The 18,062-nt window shown below is 43.9% G+C and overlaps 4 protein-coding genes across 4 annotated transcripts; 3 read left to right on the top strand and 1 right to left on the bottom strand.

Annotated features, from left to right (window-relative positions):
• Nucleotides 1-659: 659 nt before the first annotated feature.
• Nucleotides 660-2,382, top strand: LOC9267710 (protein OCTOPUS). The gene has a single exon (XM_026021113.2). The coding sequence runs from the start codon at nt 867-869 to the stop codon at nt 2,004-2,006; it is 1,140 nt and encodes a 379-aa protein (XP_025876898.1). The 5' UTR covers nt 660-866; the 3' UTR covers nt 2,007-2,382.
• Nucleotides 2,383-2,692: 310 nt separating this feature from the next.
• On the bottom strand, nt 2,693-6,375 carry LOC4351228 (mitochondrial uncoupling protein 1). The gene is made up of 9 exons (XM_015761308.3): nt 6,226-6,375; nt 5,894-6,103; nt 5,727-5,805; nt 5,516-5,649; nt 5,326-5,424; nt 5,129-5,233; nt 4,420-4,494; nt 3,114-3,200; nt 2,693-3,017 (listed from the first exon to the last, which is right to left on the bottom strand). The coding sequence occupies exons 1-9, from the start codon at nt 6,304-6,306 to the stop codon at nt 2,982-2,984; spliced, it is 906 nt and encodes a 301-aa protein (XP_015616794.1). The 5' UTR covers nt 6,307-6,375; the 3' UTR covers nt 2,693-2,981.
• An 861-nt stretch (nt 6,376-7,236) lies between these two features.
• On the top strand, nt 7,237-9,801 carry LOC4351227 (uncharacterized). The gene is made up of 3 exons (XM_015761309.3): nt 7,237-7,496; nt 7,591-7,696; nt 9,482-9,801. The coding sequence occupies exons 1-3, from the start codon at nt 7,310-7,312 to the stop codon at nt 9,561-9,563; spliced, it is 375 nt and encodes a 124-aa protein (XP_015616795.1). The 5' UTR covers nt 7,237-7,309; the 3' UTR covers nt 9,564-9,801.
• A 667-nt stretch (nt 9,802-10,468) lies between these two features.
• LOC4351226 (very-long-chain aldehyde decarbonylase GL1-11) lies at nt 10,469-13,810 on the top strand. Its single transcript, XM_015760904.2, has 7 exons — nt 10,469-10,688; nt 10,832-10,969; nt 12,499-12,644; nt 12,723-12,842; nt 12,924-13,136; nt 13,223-13,303; nt 13,386-13,810. Exons 1-7 carry the CDS (start codon nt 10,656-10,658, stop codon nt 13,453-13,455), a joined length of 801 nt encoding a protein of 266 aa, XP_015616390.2. The 5' UTR covers nt 10,469-10,655; the 3' UTR covers nt 13,456-13,810.
• The last annotated feature ends 4,252 nt before the right edge of the window (nt 13,811-18,062 follow it).

The following is an 18,062-nucleotide window of genomic DNA, read 5'->3' as shown; positions in this document are numbered from 1 at the left end:
TCATCCAAAATCCTACCTACAGTATTTATTGGGTTATTCTCTGTCCAGTGTATAAGTAGAAGTGATATGGATGGATAGGGTGATGAAGGAGAGGAATCGAAGTTGGGCATGCGTGCGTGGAGATCCATGATGCAGTGCACCCCCGTAGTTTGTTAGTAATAATTAATTATGATGGCAAGTGCATGGCATGGAAGGGGCCGGTCCATTGATAATTCGACATGATCCAGCTAATAATCTGCATGCTACACCCACACATATGACATGATATGATGCATCAATTTCACCTACTAGTGCTAAAACCACACACAGCTCGATCGATAGATGAGATCAAAGGGGTAAGATGGGTTGTACTAACTAGTAGTAATATACGTAAGTGAGCGAGCGAGTATACGTTGGAAATCAAAAGTTGTAAAAAGTAAAAGCAAAGCTAACACTGCAATCCAAAACAAAGAAGAAAGAAAAAAAAATGGTGGTACAGTTATAGGAATGCGGAGCTAAGCTAGCTAAACAAGCATGGGGTCCAGTGAAGTCCAAGGAGGCAGAGGGTGGGGAAAGAAGAGAAGGATTCAGAGAAGGGAAAAAAGCAAAAGAGAAAGGGAAAAAGGGAAAAGAAGAAGCAGCAGCAGCTCAAGACTCAACTCAAGTAGAAGAAGAAGAATAGGGAGAGAGAGAGACCATCGATCGATCTGTCTCTTTTGCCTGCTCTGCTCCTCTTGTTTTCTTTTGCCTTGTTTGCCTCCTCTGCAACGAACGCAGACCTAGCAGCATGCATATTCAGTCAAGAGTTTAATTGCAAGAAGAAGAAGAAGAAGAAGAAATCTACTACTAGTCCAGTTGCAGTTGCAGAGGCATATTGTGGTTGGATAATGGAGACGGTGTCGGTGTGCGGGCTCCACCCGGGCGTGGCGGTGACGGGGTTCTGCCCGGCCTGCCTCCGCGACCGCCTCGCCGGCCTCCACCCGCCATCCGACCTCCGCCGCTGCAAGTCCTTCTCCTACTACGCCCGCTCCTCATCCTACTTGGAGCCGCACCCGCAGCAGGATGCTCTAGTCCTGCCCGATGCTGCTGATGCTCCAACCAACACCAAGCTCGCCTTGGGCTCCCTGGGCAAGCGCTGGCAGGAATGGCGTCGCAAGTCCAAGCTCAAGCACCACCACCCGCCCCCCGCCACCGCCACCGACCCCGCGCTGCTGGCCCGCCGCTCCTGCGACGCTTTCTCCACCCGCACCATGCTGGACGAGCCCCGCGCGTCCTACCATCCCACGCTCTTCGTTCCACGCTCCGACGACCAGATCCCCGTGGAGGAGGAGGAGCGAGCTTACGTGCCCGGCGGCTCCGCCCAGACAAGGGACTACTACCTCGACTCCTCCAGCTCCAGCAGGAGGCGCCGGAGCGTCGACCGCAAGTCCTCCTCCGACGCCGGCGACCAAATCCCCAGGATGGTGGCCGCGGCTGCCAATGCCAGGGTTTCACCGGCCACAGAGCTGTACCACCAGCCCCACACGTTCCACTATCACCAGCCAAGCTTCGAGCCGCCGCCATTATTGGCCCGGGAACGACAAGAGGCAAAGAGCAAGCCTAAGAACAAGGGGATCAAGGGGTGGAGCATCTGGGGCCTCCTGCACAAGAAGAGCAGCACCACCAACAGTGTGGGTGCCACTGCCAGTGCGTTCGCCGGCGAGGCACGGGCGGCGCCACCGGAGCTCCGGGCAAGGGGTTACGACGGCCAGATGCTCCGGTGCAACAGCAGCGTCAGCGCAAGAAGCTCATTCAGTGGAATTGGAAGCTCATTCAATGGCGGCAGGTTGGGGATGAGGAGGGCAGATGAAGTTTTGCTTGAGAGGAATTTCAGCGCCAGGTACTCTTCGTCTTCCTCCTGCAGGTATCAGTTTCACAAGGATGATTACTCCAACTCCATTGCCAACAATTCTGGAGCTGGAGCTGGAAGCAGGCCTCCTCGTTCCTCCACCTTGCCGAGGACCTCACTTGGACTCTACTACTACTGAACTCAATTTTATTATTATTACCCTTAGCCGCCCTAAATCTCATCAATCAAAAATTATTAGTGTGCATAGCATAGCAGCTTATATATACTTGTTGCAGTTTTACAACTCAACTGGTGATTGCCTCCACCACGTACGGGTGCATTATACCTTACTTAATTTACACTAGTACACCCTTTTGTTTATTAATCTCCTCCAACCACGACATATGCATGTTTCTTCTTTCATCCATTCAGTCCCAGACTCAAGCCTGTCTCATAATCTCATATGCTTCAAATCAGCCATGTGTTGGATTGAAAAGAAAAACGCTTTTCCCTTCATCAGTTTGTAAGGCTCCTTTTCTTTCATATACTGATATACAACTATGCAATGAAGCTCATGGTTTAGTGCCATTTTTCATGATTTGTGCAGTGAAGACTGAAGAGGCAACAGAAGAAACATAATTCATGGCTTCCAGGAAATATAAATACTCTCTATATTTCACGGTATAAAAGCTATTGCTCACGCTTTTCAAATTATTTTATGGTTTTCCGGAAAATTTGCTTGATCCCTCAGACCTCAGTTCAGTGCAAGTGAACGGTGTTCATTCACCGCAAAGCAAAATAAGCAGTGAATGCCAGTAAACCAACATTTTACGATGTAGACAACAGAGAACCAACCAGGCCATATTCCAATCGGAAAAGAAAAAAAAAGTCTCAACCGAGCTCAATTCTGCAGCTCATCTTTCATCATTTTCCACAAATTGAGAGGTTCTCCACAAAAAAAAGGCACTACACCAATTCTGTCAGGGGTCATGCAAAGGCCCGCTAAGATTTATTACTCAACAGCGTTCTCACAATTGAGCATTCAAGTTTCTTCCTTGTTCCCCAATTCTCAGGGAGGATGTTAACCGTTGCTTCTTGTGTAAGAGAAGATTAAGAAAAAAAAAATGTACGCATCCTCTTTTTCCACGATGGCAAAAACCATGTGTTATAATCTTCAACTACCAGGTTTCCTCACAAACAGCTTCTGGACCTGTTCAAGTAAAAACAAGGGGGAAAACAATGATATTAATAATGCGTACATCCCTGCACTTTTATCCAACAATATAGATTCAGATATCAGCTTTACCTGCTCCAGTGTCAAGAACATTATCACATTCCATGATCCCAGTCTAGCAAAGTTTGGGAGGAAGCCTTTGTAAAATGCCAGAGGTCCCTGCAGACAAAAACCCTCTATTAGCTACATGCTCAAAATGCATACAACAGTTGGCTGAAACGTAAACTGCGTTTTCCAGCTGCTAAGTCATTACAATTATAAGATTTGCACAGCACAGTTCAAAATGTGTGTTTGCACTTTGCAACACTGAAAGCTATACTGTGCACAAAGATGTCATTTACTCGAGCTGAATTGTGACAGGGTACATAAGACGATCATTCTCCTTGCTCGCACAGTTCAAAATGTGTGTTTGCACTTTGCAACACTGAAAGCTATACTGTGCACAAAGATGTCATTTACTCGAGCTGAATTGTGACAGGGTACATAAGACGATCATTCTCCTTGCTCGCACAGTTCAAAATGTGTGTTTGCACTTTGCAACACTGAAAGCTATACTGTGCACAAAGATGTCATTTACTCGAGCTGAATTGTGACAGGGTACATAAGACGATCATTCTCCTTGCTCAGCCAGTAACATAACAGTAACGGAGAAATATTTCCTGGACAATCACTCTCCTTGCTCTTCTACTCCTCCCCCCCCTGTACCCCTTCTTCCTGTATCTTCCCCCATTCTCTCCTCTGATCCCCCCATAAATCCATATTTACTGTATCCCAACAACAAAATACTTGTGCTATCTGTAATATGGCAGAGAAGGTTTGCAACGGAACAGGGTGCATCTCTAGATTAAGCCTCACATGCAAAATTGTCAAGATCAATGGTAAAGGTGCTAGGAAGGAAATAAAAGACGATTCCAGCAATTCCTGCCGCTGGTTGGCTGCCCATGAAGATGGGCACTTACACAAGAAGTCCATGTCGCTACCAAGATGCACTTTAACATGATTGAACGAGATAACTTGTGCTGACCTGCCTTATAGAAATTCGGCCTAAGAACGTCCTGGTAGAAAAACTAGCTAAAACCACTAGGTAGCTGTCACTGTCATAGTGATAACCATAAAGAAGTCAGATTCCAACAAACAAGCTGGATCTGTAACCAGCGAATCATCTAAGTGTTCGTGTTCATTGCATTCTATTCTATGCGCTCAGCCAATATGAAATCAGGGTATGTTCATTGCATTCTATTCTATGCTTTCAGCCAATATGAAATCAGGGTAGCATATTCTATTGTATGAGACCTGGTAAACATCTACAAATATGTAAGAATGATAACACAAGATCTATTTACTAGTAACTCAAACAGGGTAAGGGAGTAGAGCATACATCATTCTTCAGCGTCTTCACGAAACAATCAATAGTACTTGTGTAGGCCGAGTCACCCATCATTCTTGACTTGACCTGTGAGAATGTGTTTCTTATCAGTCCAGGTACTAATATAGTAATATTCAGTTACCAAGAAATATACAGTAGTATACAATACATCCTTGATAATAACCACAAGAAATTAGGAATCTCCATTGCCGTACAAAGAATGCAACAGAATCTCCATACATGTGTAACAAGAGTCATATATGTCAACAAACAAGGGAACAGGCATGTGAGGAGCTCAGACACGCTATGTGTTAACAATGAAAGGCATAAATCGCGGAAGCATGCAATTCCCAAAGCCCGGACTATGAAAATAGCTAATGAGGCAATACTGTGGATTACACATCCTAAATATGTGAGGTGTACACTATACTAAATTTTCCTAGTTGGGACTTGGAATAGTGTGCCACACTGTTATATTCCACGATTTACAATAGAAACTTTGTTAGCAATATTCCTGATGATAGGGGCATTGACAGGGTACCAAAGAAGACTAATATCACCAATGTTTCATCAGGAGCAGATATACATAAGAAACTATTAAAGGAAAAGTATGTTTACAGTTAGTTGTGTAATAGAAAATTGCTAAAAATTCACAAACTGCAGTAGGGAGGCGACGAGGCGTACACAAGAAAATGGTTACTGAGCATAAAGGTCATCTCACCACATCCACTGGAGAACCAACACAGACAGCGAAGAAGCCCGCGCCCAGACCAGATAAGAGGTGAGTGACCACATCATCTTTGAACCCAGGAAGCTTCAAAATAGTCTGCAAGGCGAGGATAACAGTGTCATCTTTCCTGTGACGCGTGCGAACTGTGAAATTGATGGTACAGTCACTGCGAGAAACAAGGACGGAACCTGCTTGACTTGATCATAGCTGGCCAACTCGGCAGCATTGATGATGGCATTGCGCGCAACATTGGGTCCAATGCCAGTCCACAAAGCAGCAAACCCTTCCTGAGGATAATATAATAAAGATGTGAAGCAAGCAATGATGTGTTGGTATGGAACAGGCAAGCGCATGCGAAGAAAGAAGCAGAAGGTCAACCTGCCTAACAATCTTGGCATAGGCATCCATGGCCCCAGCATATCGGCGCGGGGCGCCGGGCGCCAGCTTGCCCTCCGCCTGAAGCCTAACCTTGACAAGGTCAGTGGGGTTGGCGATACTGATCGCAATGGCACCTGAGATGAGAAGAAGCAGCATATAACGGAGTGAGTACTAGTTGGGAATGGGAAGCAAAGCAGAGTTGGTAGAGTACCAGTGGTGAAGCCGGCAGCGATCTTCTTGGTGAGAGGCACATCCCCGACATGGTCTTTGCCAACGTAGAAGGATTTCACCTGCGTTGCGATTGCGAAGCGTGGGGTTGAATAATAGCGACAGGATGAAAAGGAAATGAGGGGAAGGAGGGGGGAGTACGGTACGGACGGGCTCGTAGAGGCCGATGCGGAGGCCGCCGTAGATGCACTGGCGGTGGAGTCCCGGGACGATGCCCTTCCAGAGAGCGGCGGCGCCTTCCTCGCGCGCGATGGTGGCGGCGGTGCCGAGGAGGCCGCGGTACTTGGGGGCGGCATCGGCGGCCACGTTCTTCTGCAGCTGAAGCCTCACCTTGGCCGTATCCAGGGGGATCGTGCACACCTGCGGATCGGAACCAAATCATCGATCCGTCAGCTGGTTCCTTCTCGATCTACCTATAATAATGCTCTCTCTAGGAGGAGGAGAGGAGAAATCGGAGAAATCGAAGGGGATTGATTGGATACCTCAGCGAAGCATGCAGCGATGGCGCTTGCGGTGAAGCGGCCGGCGAAGGAGATGTCGGGCTTCGACCCGTGCTCCGGCATACCGGCGGCGGCGTTTGCGTTTGCGCCTGCGCTTGCGCTTGCTAGTGGGAAACCACGATTCGCGGACCCAACTCAACAACTCCCTACACCCTTATTTATTGGTTTTTTTGCTTTTGGTCGGTGTTTTGATTTTTCTGCACATACAAAAATGAGCAGGTTAATTATCTTCTGCTAGTTTGGACATCTTTTTTTGCTTTGTTCCATGACTCGGATGCACATCACTAGACTAGTGGTAATGCAAATGACTCGGATTCGACTCATATACCTTCCCTCTACTAGTGTATATATAACATGTTAGCCTGATTTTCATTTCGTAAGGGATACGATGCTCTAGTCTTGATGTACAATAGGAATATCAATTAGGAATACGATGCGATACCTAACTACTATTAATATCAAATGCCTAACTAGTAGCAACAAGTAAGTAGTACCAAATGGGTATGCCTAACTAGAACCAAATGATGGGTGCTCGCATCTTTTATTAGAGTAAATTTCGCTATATTTTAATAAAATTTAATACAGATTATTGTAAAACTACAAATATATTAGCCATAAATTTATCACAAAATTACATGTTTAATACCAATTTAATCACAAAGCCTAAATAATTATAACCCCATAATATGTAATCAGTGATAACTTTATTATTAAATCTATAATTTTGTGATACTTAAGTTTTAAACCTCATTTCTTAATAAACTTAGTGTTAAATCTTGAATCTATAATTTTCCAATAATAATTTGATAAAAGTATTTCTTTTGTCAAATTTACTATTTCCCCCCTTAGTTTTGGTGCCGAGCCTCCGCTACGCTTGGGCCGTTGGGCCTATACATGGAGACGGGCCCATATGCCTGGATGAGGCCCAACACACAAGGCCTGACCAGGCCTGGCCGTCATCTTCTTCTTCTCCGATCTCCTCCTCCTCCTCCTGCGTGGCTGCGTCTCGCCTGGGACAAGAAGAAGAAGAAGAAGAAGAATCGGAGGAAGAAGGGGGCAAGCTAGGATGCTGCGGAAGGGAGAGGCGCCGGGGCACCAAACCCCACCCCACCTGCACAAGGACGACGGCGACGACGACGACGACGCACCGTCCGGCTTCGTCAAGCTCATCAGCGCCGAGGGCTTCGAGTTCGTCGTCGACAAGAAGGCCGCCATGGTCTCCAACACGCTCCGCAACATGCTCACCTCCCCCGGTTCGTCTCCTTCCCCATCTATCGATCCGATTCGCTTTGCTTTCTCAAACCCTAGATTGCCTTGAATTATCCACCAAATCCAAATCCAACACAGGCGGCTTCTCCGAGACGCGCGAGGGCGAGGTTAGGTTCCCCGAGATCAGCACCCCCATCCTCGAGAAGATCTGCCAGTACTTCTACTGGTCGCTCCACTACTCCAGGTAAATCTTTCCACCTTTTCCACATGACATCCTCATTCAGTCCTCACACCACCCCTAATCCCATACTAGTCCTAACTCTTATGCAGTTGGATCTAGTTTGGATTAATCCTACCCTTCCAATGTCTATGGGCAGTACTATGCCAACAAAACCTTGTTTATGCTTGATACTCATTAATATCCATGGTTAGAGGCAGACAAGTCAACACAATAAATGATCGGATTGGTTACCATTCATGCAGCGAACAATTATACACATTCACCTATTGAATTTGATTTACTGTATACACGAGATTTATTGGACTGAATTTCGAGGATGTTGAAAGATTAAGTCTGCATTTCATCCACTTTTATTTCTCCAGTTTCAAGTATAAGTTTATTGATTCAATATATTTGATATTGTTTGAATTTCACCTAATCTATGTTCCACTACATTTAATTTATGATACTAATTTTTTTTCAACATCTATAGGTTCAAATGTTGATAAATTTCATGCTATTCTTTCCCTTAACTAATGTTTATACTTGATATAAGGGAATAAAAGTAAATGATCAAATTATATCCTTTTGAAAAGTATGATCCCCCGGAATTCTATAATGGGATGCTAATTTAGCATCTAATTACTTCCTTGTAGGTATGCTGTCAAAAGTTTTTATTGCCCCTCAGTGCTAAGTGATGACAACCTCCTATGCGGCTAATAGTCATATTAGCCATTGGATTATGTAGGATAAATGTTGTAAAATAACTTGGGAGCACCTTCAAAAAAAATCCATCCAGTTATCTTGTTTTTCAACTGCTCGAATCCTGCCTTCCTCTAAGACCCATCGGACTATGCATTAAGATATCCTGCTTTGAAAAGGGAAGCATAAACCTTTAGCATCAGCAGCTGCATCAATACTTTAGTCCCTTCAAAATTTATAATGATACATCTCATTTCAAAATCTAGAACTAAGCCTTGGTAGAGATAGTTGCCTGTGATATTTTGGACCAGGAACCTTCAACTACTATAAGATATATAAGCATATTGCACTCTCATGTTTGGTTGTTTGGAATTTATGAAACATGCAAATGTTACTTCAGAATACAATAAATAACTTACATACAGTACATTATTTTTAGCCTGTGTACAGTGTATAAGGTTATCAAACATTTTAAAATTGTGGAAGGCATTATACACCTTTCAAATAATGGTGCACCAAAAGGTTGTTGTCTTCTTTAGGTAGTTTTATGGTTTCATGGTAGGGATTTAGCTTTGGTGTATCTCTCAATCCCTGCACTACCCAATTTGTCAACTGGTTTTGTGATCGACTTTGTGGTTCATGTATTTTGTGGAGGCCTTTGTGATCCAAAACTATTAAAACTTGGGGCAGTTTCCTTAACTCATATATGCTTCTGAAATAACTCAAATAGCACATATGCATATCAAGTAGAATGCGATCTTGAGTGTTTTCTAGCTTATACTCTCCAGTCCAGATTTTAGATTTATGTTTTGGCATTGCCAAATTTTGGTGGAGATGGAGGTGTCTTGTAGGTTTCGATCTGAGTGTTTGGTATGCTACCAAAATGAGTCTTACATTTTTTTTTTGTAGGGTAGAACAGAGAACCTAACCAGTCGTTTATTACTCTGATTCTGTCATATTTCTCTATCGATAGTCTAGATGTGTCTTGTATATTTTACTCAGGGTAACAAATGTTGTTTTAATATTTTACTTCATTCAAATTTAAGGCGCTCATGTTTAACGTCAACTGAAGTGACTCGGTTGTTGTTTTGTTTGGTTGGTTGATAGTGGGAAGGAGACATCTGAGTTTCAAATTGAACCGGAGATAACTCTGGAGCTGATGATGGCTGCAAACTATCTGGACACCTGATGAGATGAGGTGGAAGTGTTTTAGCAGGTTTTTTTTGTTGTTGATAAGGAAGCAATCCCTTGGTGTGCATCCCCATTTGAGTGATGTAAACATTAGAGGATTGTAACTGTTGTGTTGTGTTGTAATATGATTATGTGGGTGCTTATGGAGGTATCCCTGAGACTTTGGATGGCAAAGGCCTTTTGTGTGCACAAACGGGTTTGTTACATTACAGGAATGGACATTCAAGTTGGGGGCCGGCTTGGTATGTTTTTTTTTTCTATGGTTGGGCGAGATGGTGGAGGCGGCAGCGTGCAGTGGCAGAGGAGATTAGAGTAATACGGAGAGAGCGTGGGGACTAATACAGACTGTTGAAATGTGAGGGGCAGATTTTTATTTATATTCCTAGCAAGCAAAGCTGATAATAAAGCGATTAGTTGATATGAGAAAGAGATAGTATAGCGTAGCAGCAACTATAATATACTATATAATAATAATAATAATAATAATAATAATAATAATAATAATAATAATAATAATAATAATAATAATAATAATAATAATAATAATAATAATAATAATAATAATGGGTAAAACATGGATCGAGATTTGGATGGACCTACAGTATATATCACCTATGGGCCATGTGCGAGCATCAGTGTTCAGATCGCACAGAGTACACTTGATAGACTTTTAAAAAGAAAATATACAGACACGGGGGCACTGGCTGGCAGGGGGGAGTATTGTCTTGTGTTCATTTGATTGTATATTGTACTAGTGCTACTACTACGTGGAGAGCAGAGCACTAGCAGAGTGTGAGAAAGATAAACAAGGAAGGCAGATGTGGACGGAGGGAGGGAGGGAGGGAGAGGGGCAAGTGTGATTGATGCACAAACAAACAGCTCAAGTTGAGGCCAGGTGGACGTGCAGCCACGCAAGACAAGACAAGCAAAGCAAAGCACGAGAGGAGCGAGGGCGAGGAGGACACGACGCACCGCACGGATCATTCATTCATTCTCTCCTCCTCCGTTCCTGACTCCACCACTCACATTCATTCCCTTCTCTCTCCTCCCTCCCTCCCCCGCCCCTCTGCTCCCCTCGCCGGCGAGCCCAATGGCGGCGTCCGCCCTCGACTCCGCCTGGGAGGTACGCTACCCCCCAAGTCCCCAACCCAACCCAACCCTTTCTTCTACTTTTCGATTTGCTCTTCTCATCATAGATTAGATTATATACGATATGATACATGGATAGATAGATCTCTCATCTCATCCTGTCAACAATGCGCGCAGGGCCTCACCGGCAGCTTCACCGAGTTCCAGCTCGCCACCGTCGTCACCTTCCTCCTCCACGAGACCGTCTTCTTCCTCTCCGGCCTCCCCTCCCTCCTCTTCGAGCGCTTCGGCCTCTTCGCCAAGTACAAGATCCAGGTCCCCTTCCCTTTTTTCTCCCATCCATTCTTTCCTATCTCGTCTCCTACTACACCCCACCCCAACATAGCATCTCCAGTACCTACGGTTTTTTTTTTCTTTTTGCACAATTATTATTATTATTATTATTATGGAGGACCTACCAACCAGATCAAACCCACTGGAATTGTCTCTTTTTTTTTTTTTTACAAAATCACCCCCAACCAACATGGAAAGGTGGATCACGGAACCAAAAATAATTTATGATTTCTTTTCCAGTTGTATGAGTGTCTTAATTCCACTTCAGGGAGCCTTCTGGTTTCTGCTATGCCAACGCCACGCTGATCAATATGCCTCGCAACAAGTCAAACTCACTGTGCGCAGAAAACGAAATTAAGTATCACCTTTGTGTGTGTGTGTGTGTGTGTGTCTTAGCATCTCCAAAAAAAAAGTCAAAAGGCCCCTTGAACGCTTCAGTGACTATGGGATGGGATGGTTTTAACTGTTGCTTAATTTCACTCTAGTTCCAAACTACCAAAAACCTCGTATGTGAAATGCTTCGGCAATAAATGTTTTGAGGATTAAGCTCTACAGCTTTGTCAGGATAAACAGATGACTTTGTTTGCACTGATCAGAGTGGAATACTACTTTTCTGAAATATTTTTTTTAATAAACGAACATAGTGAAATATTTGAAATGCAGTATTGAATCTATCTGGCAAAACTAGATCTTTGTTGTGTTCCTTATGCGTATTCCCCCAAAAAAAGATCTATGTTGTGTAGGCTAGGTACCATATTATTACTTGAACTATCACCCATCATTTATAGGAAACTCTTCTTGCACTTTTAAGTACCATATAAATGCCCTACCTACTAGGCTACTACAAATCTTGAAAATTCTCATTCACAGGGAAAGTAATTACCGAGAACATTGTCGATAAATATCCTTGCTCGAAGATATATGCTGTTGACTTGTATACTCTGCACCTTAGTTTTATATATTCTCTGAACAAGAAGTCAAAAATTGTGAAAACAAGTTGCTTCCAGATACCACCAAGTCATCAAGAAATACTCAACCTCCGCGTGCATGTTTCAAGGCAGATCTGTTCGCTGTCGCTAAATGCTTCTAGGTTGTACTTTGTTTCACCACAAATCAGTTTTAAAGTAAAGCATGCTTGTGATTGCTCTTGTTCCCAGTTTACGGTGCTCGACTTACAAGTCATATCAGTACGATTTGAGCTGTTGGTGCCATGCCACTTTGTTGATCCCAAAATCAAATTAAGAACAATATGAGAAGTCTCTCCTGTCCATTTATGGTTCTCCTGATGAAACTAACATGCATTGCCTTTTTTTTAATTAAAAAAAAAGAGAGTATGCTCTTGTTCTGTCCCTACTTTCTATTTCACTCATTGCTCCCCTCTGTGCCTTTTCTTTTTGGGGGCCTTCTGTGACAACAGTTAAACTGTTGAACACTGTGAAACTCAGCAGAGATTTATACTTGCTTGCTGCCATATCTGGTCTCATAAAAAAAAATTGTGTGGATCTTTGCAGAAGAAGAGCAATACCCCTTCTTACCAGAATAGATGTGTGCTGCGTCTCATTCTGTACCATGTCTGTGTGAACTTGCCTGTAATGGTTTTATCCTACCCTGCCTTCAAATTCATGGGCCTGAGGAGCTCTCTTCCTCTGCCACACTGGTATTCAAGTTTCAATCTTTAAACCAGGGTAGCACTTCATTTATTGCAATGTTTAACATTCCACCTATGTTGATGCAGGACGGTTATTGTTTCTCAAGTTCTTTTTTACTTTGTACTCGAGGATTTTATATTTTATTGGGGACATAGGGCACTGCACACCAAATGGCTATACAAGCATGTTCACAGCGTTCACCATGAGTACGTAATGCTACATCTTGGCCTCATACTTTTACATTTTGTTATTGTTCCAGTTCTTTTAAATAACAATTTCCTGGGCAGATATGCTACACCCTTTGGCTTGACTTCAGAATATGCCCACCCTGCTGAAATTTTGTTCCTTGGGTTCGCCACAATTGTTGGTCCGGCCCTCACTGGTCCGCACTTGTTCACTCTATGGCTGTGGATGGTGTTGAGGGTATTGGAGACAGTTGAAGCTCACAGTGGATACCATTTCCCATGGAGCCCATCAAATTTCTTGCCACTGTATGGAGGGTAAGTAATCTAGATATTGTAAGTGTGATATAAAATGGTATGGGGACTCTATTGGTGTCCTGAATGCCGTCTTTTCCTATGACCAGCTCCGACTTTCATGACTATCATCACCGTGTGCTCTACACCAAATCAGGAAACTACGCCTCTACTTTTGTTTACATGGACTGGTGAGAAATCATTGACTTTGCTATGTGTAATCATGCATGTTTACCTGACTCTTTACATGAGGAGCCTTCCTGTTTGTGATAGGCTGTTTGGCACGGACAAGGATTACCGCAATGCCAAGGCTATCGAGGAGAAAGACGGGAAGCATTTGTAAATTGTGGGGGCTACTCTCTTTCTCTTTGTCCAAATCATCGAAACAAGGGTTTGACATCTCGCAGTGGTGATAGCATTGTGTTCATGGGAGGAAATAGGTGTCCTAGCCACAGGTATCTATCTCCTGAGATGATCCTACAGTTTAGATTTTCTTTCCCCAAATTCACTATACTATCATCATGAGACCTTTGTGTTTCTGGAGGCCACCATGATGTAATTTGTCATAAGCTTAATTTGATGCGTGCTATTTTGTGGTTTGCTTGGACGGGGGTACATGCCATGACAGAAGTGAACTATTCGAATCAGAAAGTTGTCAGATTAGTGAGTTAACGTTGAGATGAGGTTTACTGGTTAAAGTGCTGCGTGTTACTTTGGTGCTTTTGTTGGTTTTATCATCTTTTTCTCGTTCTTATCGATCTCGAAGTCGAAGTTTGTTTGTTTGTTTGTTTGTTTGTTTATATTTTATAACTGCTGGCTTTATGTATACTGCGTAGCCTGATGAAGGGTTAATTAATAGCAGTCAAGTTTACGTGTCAATTGGACACAGTGTTAGCATTACCCTGGCGCGTCGATCAGACCAAGGAATTGGGCGCTGTGACCGGCTTACGGCCATGCCATGCCTCTATCCGAACCGAACAACTCCCGCCTCGGCCAGCAATGGGTGTGTTTGGTTGGGCTGTGGCTTTTAAAAAAGCAGCTGTCGACTGTGATTTTTTTGAAAAGTAGCTTTGAAAAAGTAGCTGTGAGGATTTTTTTGAAAATTAGCTTTGAAAATGAGCATGCTGGCGGCTGACGACGACGACTTCGCACGCGCGACCTGCTAGCTCGGCTGGAGGAGGAGTGGCGGTGGCGGCTCGGCGAGGAGGTAGAGGCAGACGCGGGCGGCGGCGGAGGCAGTCGCGGGCGGCGGTGGAGGCAGTCGCGGGCGGCAAGGCTGAGGCCACTGCGCACGCGTGCTCGCCATTGCTGGAGCTCCACCATGGCCACCTCCCATGCCCGCCGATGACGACCGAACAACGACGACTTCGCACGTGTGGGCAGCTCGGCTGGAGAAGCGGCGGCGGCGGGGGACGGTGTCCGTGCAGCACGTGGCGAAGGCGTCGTCAGACAAGCTCATGCGGAAGTTCACCGACCCGGACGCGCACGCCAAGCAGATCACGCCGCCGCGCCGTAGCCTTGCGCTGCGGCGGAAGCAGTCGTCCAGCAGGGTGGCATTGGGGCTCCGCGAGGGATTTGGAGCTGGGAGCGGAGCTCGTGGCGCCTAAGCGGAGGCGGAGCATCGGCGGGTCCACCTAGTGGAAGGCCGGGCTGCTGCTGCCGATGACCACGGCCTCTGCCCGCAAGGGAGATCCGCCGCGAGCACCTCCCATGCCCGCCAACGACGACCGAACGACGACGACTTTGCACGCGCGGGTAGCTTGGCTGGAGAAGCAGCGGCGGCGGCGACGGGGCGAGGAGGAGAGGCGGCGGCGGCGAGGAGGGGCGGCGGCGACGGCAACGGGGAGGAGGAGCGCCGGCGGTGGCGTGGTCTGTTTGGTGACGGCGAAGTGAGGAGGACGAGGAGCGACGCGATTGGAGAAAAAGAACGAACCGTTTTTTGGTAATGGCAGAGCTGGGTAATTTTTTTTTTCCCAAAAGCAGGTGAAAGCGGGGGTAGAGGTGCTTTTGATTTGTAGTAGACCAAAAACTGGCTTTGGGCAAAAGTAGCTGTAGCATTTGGGCTCTTTGGTTAGCTTTTGCAAAAGTAAAAGCTGATTGAAAAGCCCAACCAAACACACCCTCAATTGCTCTGAGCCAAGCCCGGCTGCCGCCACCCTTCACGCTCACTCTGAGCCTTGCCACCACTAGGAATAGGTAGGGGTGCAAACGGGCTAGCGCCTCCCTCCATATTAAAATATACTTCTTTTGTCGTATAATATAGCAACTTAGTACCATATTAAAATATACTTCTTTCGTCGTATAATATAGCAACTTAGTACCAGATGGAGTATTTTTAAAGCACAATAAATCTGTCCAGATTCATTGTACTATGAAATGCCCCTATGAAATGCCCCCTTTAGTTTTAGGTTGCTTTATTAAGTAGTTACTTCTACTTACTAGCAGGGTATAAAAAATATGCGGCTATCACGGTTATCACGTATAGTAACCTTCTCCATTTTTTTCGTGTTAATCGCAAGGTTGTTATGGTAACCGTACGGTTACTACGTTAACAGTTGAAACCGTGGGATGAAGGTAATCTCACCCAAAACGGTTTGAGAACCCTGCATACTAGTAGTGGAGTAGTGCAGTGGTGGTGCAAGATGAAATGTCCACCCGTCTGCCCGATGCGTGAGATGCTGTATGTGGAGGCAGGCAGCTGCTTTGATCCAGAGCAAAGCACATGAGAACAATCTTAATTTTAGTGTGCAGCAGCTTTCAGTCAGAGTACTGAGAACATGAGACAAGAGCACAAGAATCTTTGCCTGCCTGCCTGTGCCTGCCCAGCCAGCACTAATACCCAACCAACAGTGACCCCTCCTTCCCTGTGCTGTGCACATTGCACAGAGAAAATTAAAGATCCTACTACTATCTCACAGATCATTGATCATATACTGTAGTATCTATCAGGAGGGCCAGTTAACAGTTGCGCTGCCACTGCCAGCCAACCCTTTCATCTCATCTATCTATATATTCGAAATGCATGCATGTGTATCTACAGTTGCAGCTAGCCTTTGGCCCTCCCTGGACAAATTAACCTTTTGTTTTTGTGAATTTAACCTGTCCTTTTCGTTTTCTTGATCAGTGCTGCCATGCTGCCTGCAAGCATGGAGCAAAACAGATTTACAGTGCAATACTGTGATGAGTCGCTATTATACAGTCAGATCAGATCGATGACAGACTATGCCAATTTATGAAATACCAACTTATATTATCTGTGACAATGAAAGCAAATAATGTGCACTGCCATTAAGTACAACCGAAGAAATCCAACAATGTGAATCAACCGATCACTAGAGATTATCTAGCTATGCTCAGTAAATTAAAGAAATAAGATATCGGAACGCGGATGTGGAAAAGCGGTGAGAAAACAAGACAAAATGAATCAGGCTAAGCAAGCAACAAGACAAACGCATCTCACAAGCATCAACTTTTTATGGCTCTAGCGACTACTCGCTAGTAGTCGACTAAATAGTGGAGTTAAGTATAATCAGGTGGAGGCCAGAGTGTAGGACAGTGAGAAGAAAACATACCAGCTGCTAGCTAGATGTCATGCTAATTAACACACTACCAAATCGATCTACAATTCTGATTCCGTGTGGTTCTGATCTTGTCCATCTCAAGAACGCCACTTCTTGCTTTAATTTAACTATTTAGGTGCCTTGTTCAAATGAAGAACTCATGTCGCGATGTGTAATCGATTTGGCGTCCCTTCCTGCAGCCAACAATATATAGTGCTGCTACCTGCTAGCTAGCATCTGGGGCATGACTTGCTAGATATCTAGACGGATTAAATGTGTAAATGTTCAGATTGATAGATAGGAGTAGTAGTGTAGATTGAGAGGTCAACTGCAACATGAAAAATAATTAGCTAAATTAATCCACGCAGGCTAGCTAGCTACTCCCTCCATCCCATTTTAAGTGCAACTATAAGTTTCCGTGCCCAACTTTGATCGTTCGTCTTATTTAATTTTTTTTATAATTAGTATTTTTATTGCTATGAGATGATAAAACATGAATAGTACTTTATATGTGACTTATGTTTTTAAATTTTTTAAAAAAATTTTCAAATAAGACGGATAGTCAAAAAGTCGTGCATGGAAAATCATATCTGCACTTAAAAATAGAACAGAGGGAGTAGCTTGAACCATCACTCAAATTAATTAAAGGCAGATTTACCCCTCGAGTAATTAAACTCCAACAAGACTCATAGAAACATTCATACAAAAACATTTATATGTATTACATGAACTTAGGGTTTATTAAGTACTAACTTTCTCTTATTCATATTATAAAATGTTTTAAGTTTTAAATAGTTTCATGTATGGACCCATGTATGTGTTTTATATTTGTTTAAATTCATATGGATATTAGTAAATCTAAACGATGGATGAAAAGGCCAAAACATCCTGTTGTCGTTTGGGTATTTAACTGAGAAAAAAAATTTCACGAATAATTTTGAACTTCTCTCACCGAATAGCTGACGTGCACCTAAATCCATTGGTATTGTATAGAGAACTCTTTTAAGTCCTCGAGAGATGTCCCTTCAATATTTGTTCAAAAATACCATCCAAAAAAGTTATTAATTTTTCTTAAAAAAATGACAACGTTCATACAATATACATATATACCACTCTGAAAAATTTAACTCTAAACTCAACTTACATTGAGAAACACACACAAAAAAGACGACAAATCTAACGTATAAACAGTACCGACACTGTGTGTAGATTGAATTTGAACTTTGGTGGAAACAGATGTCACACTATACTCTACAATTGTCAAATTTTATCAAAATTTTTCATAACCATTTATATTAGAGAAAACGATACACACAAAACATTCTCTCAAGTGATTAAAATCCTCTTTTTGGCGACATGTACCTCTCATTAGCTCATCGATGATGCTGTA

The sequence above is a fragment of the Oryza sativa genome, chromosome 11 (genome assembly GCF_034140825.1).
Source record: "Oryza sativa Japonica Group chromosome 11, ASM3414082v1".
Taxonomy (NCBI): domain Eukaryota; kingdom Viridiplantae; phylum Streptophyta; class Magnoliopsida; order Poales; family Poaceae; genus Oryza; species Oryza sativa.
The sequence above is the reverse complement of the archived record's forward strand: the minus strand, read 5'-3'. Positions and strand labels throughout refer to the sequence as shown.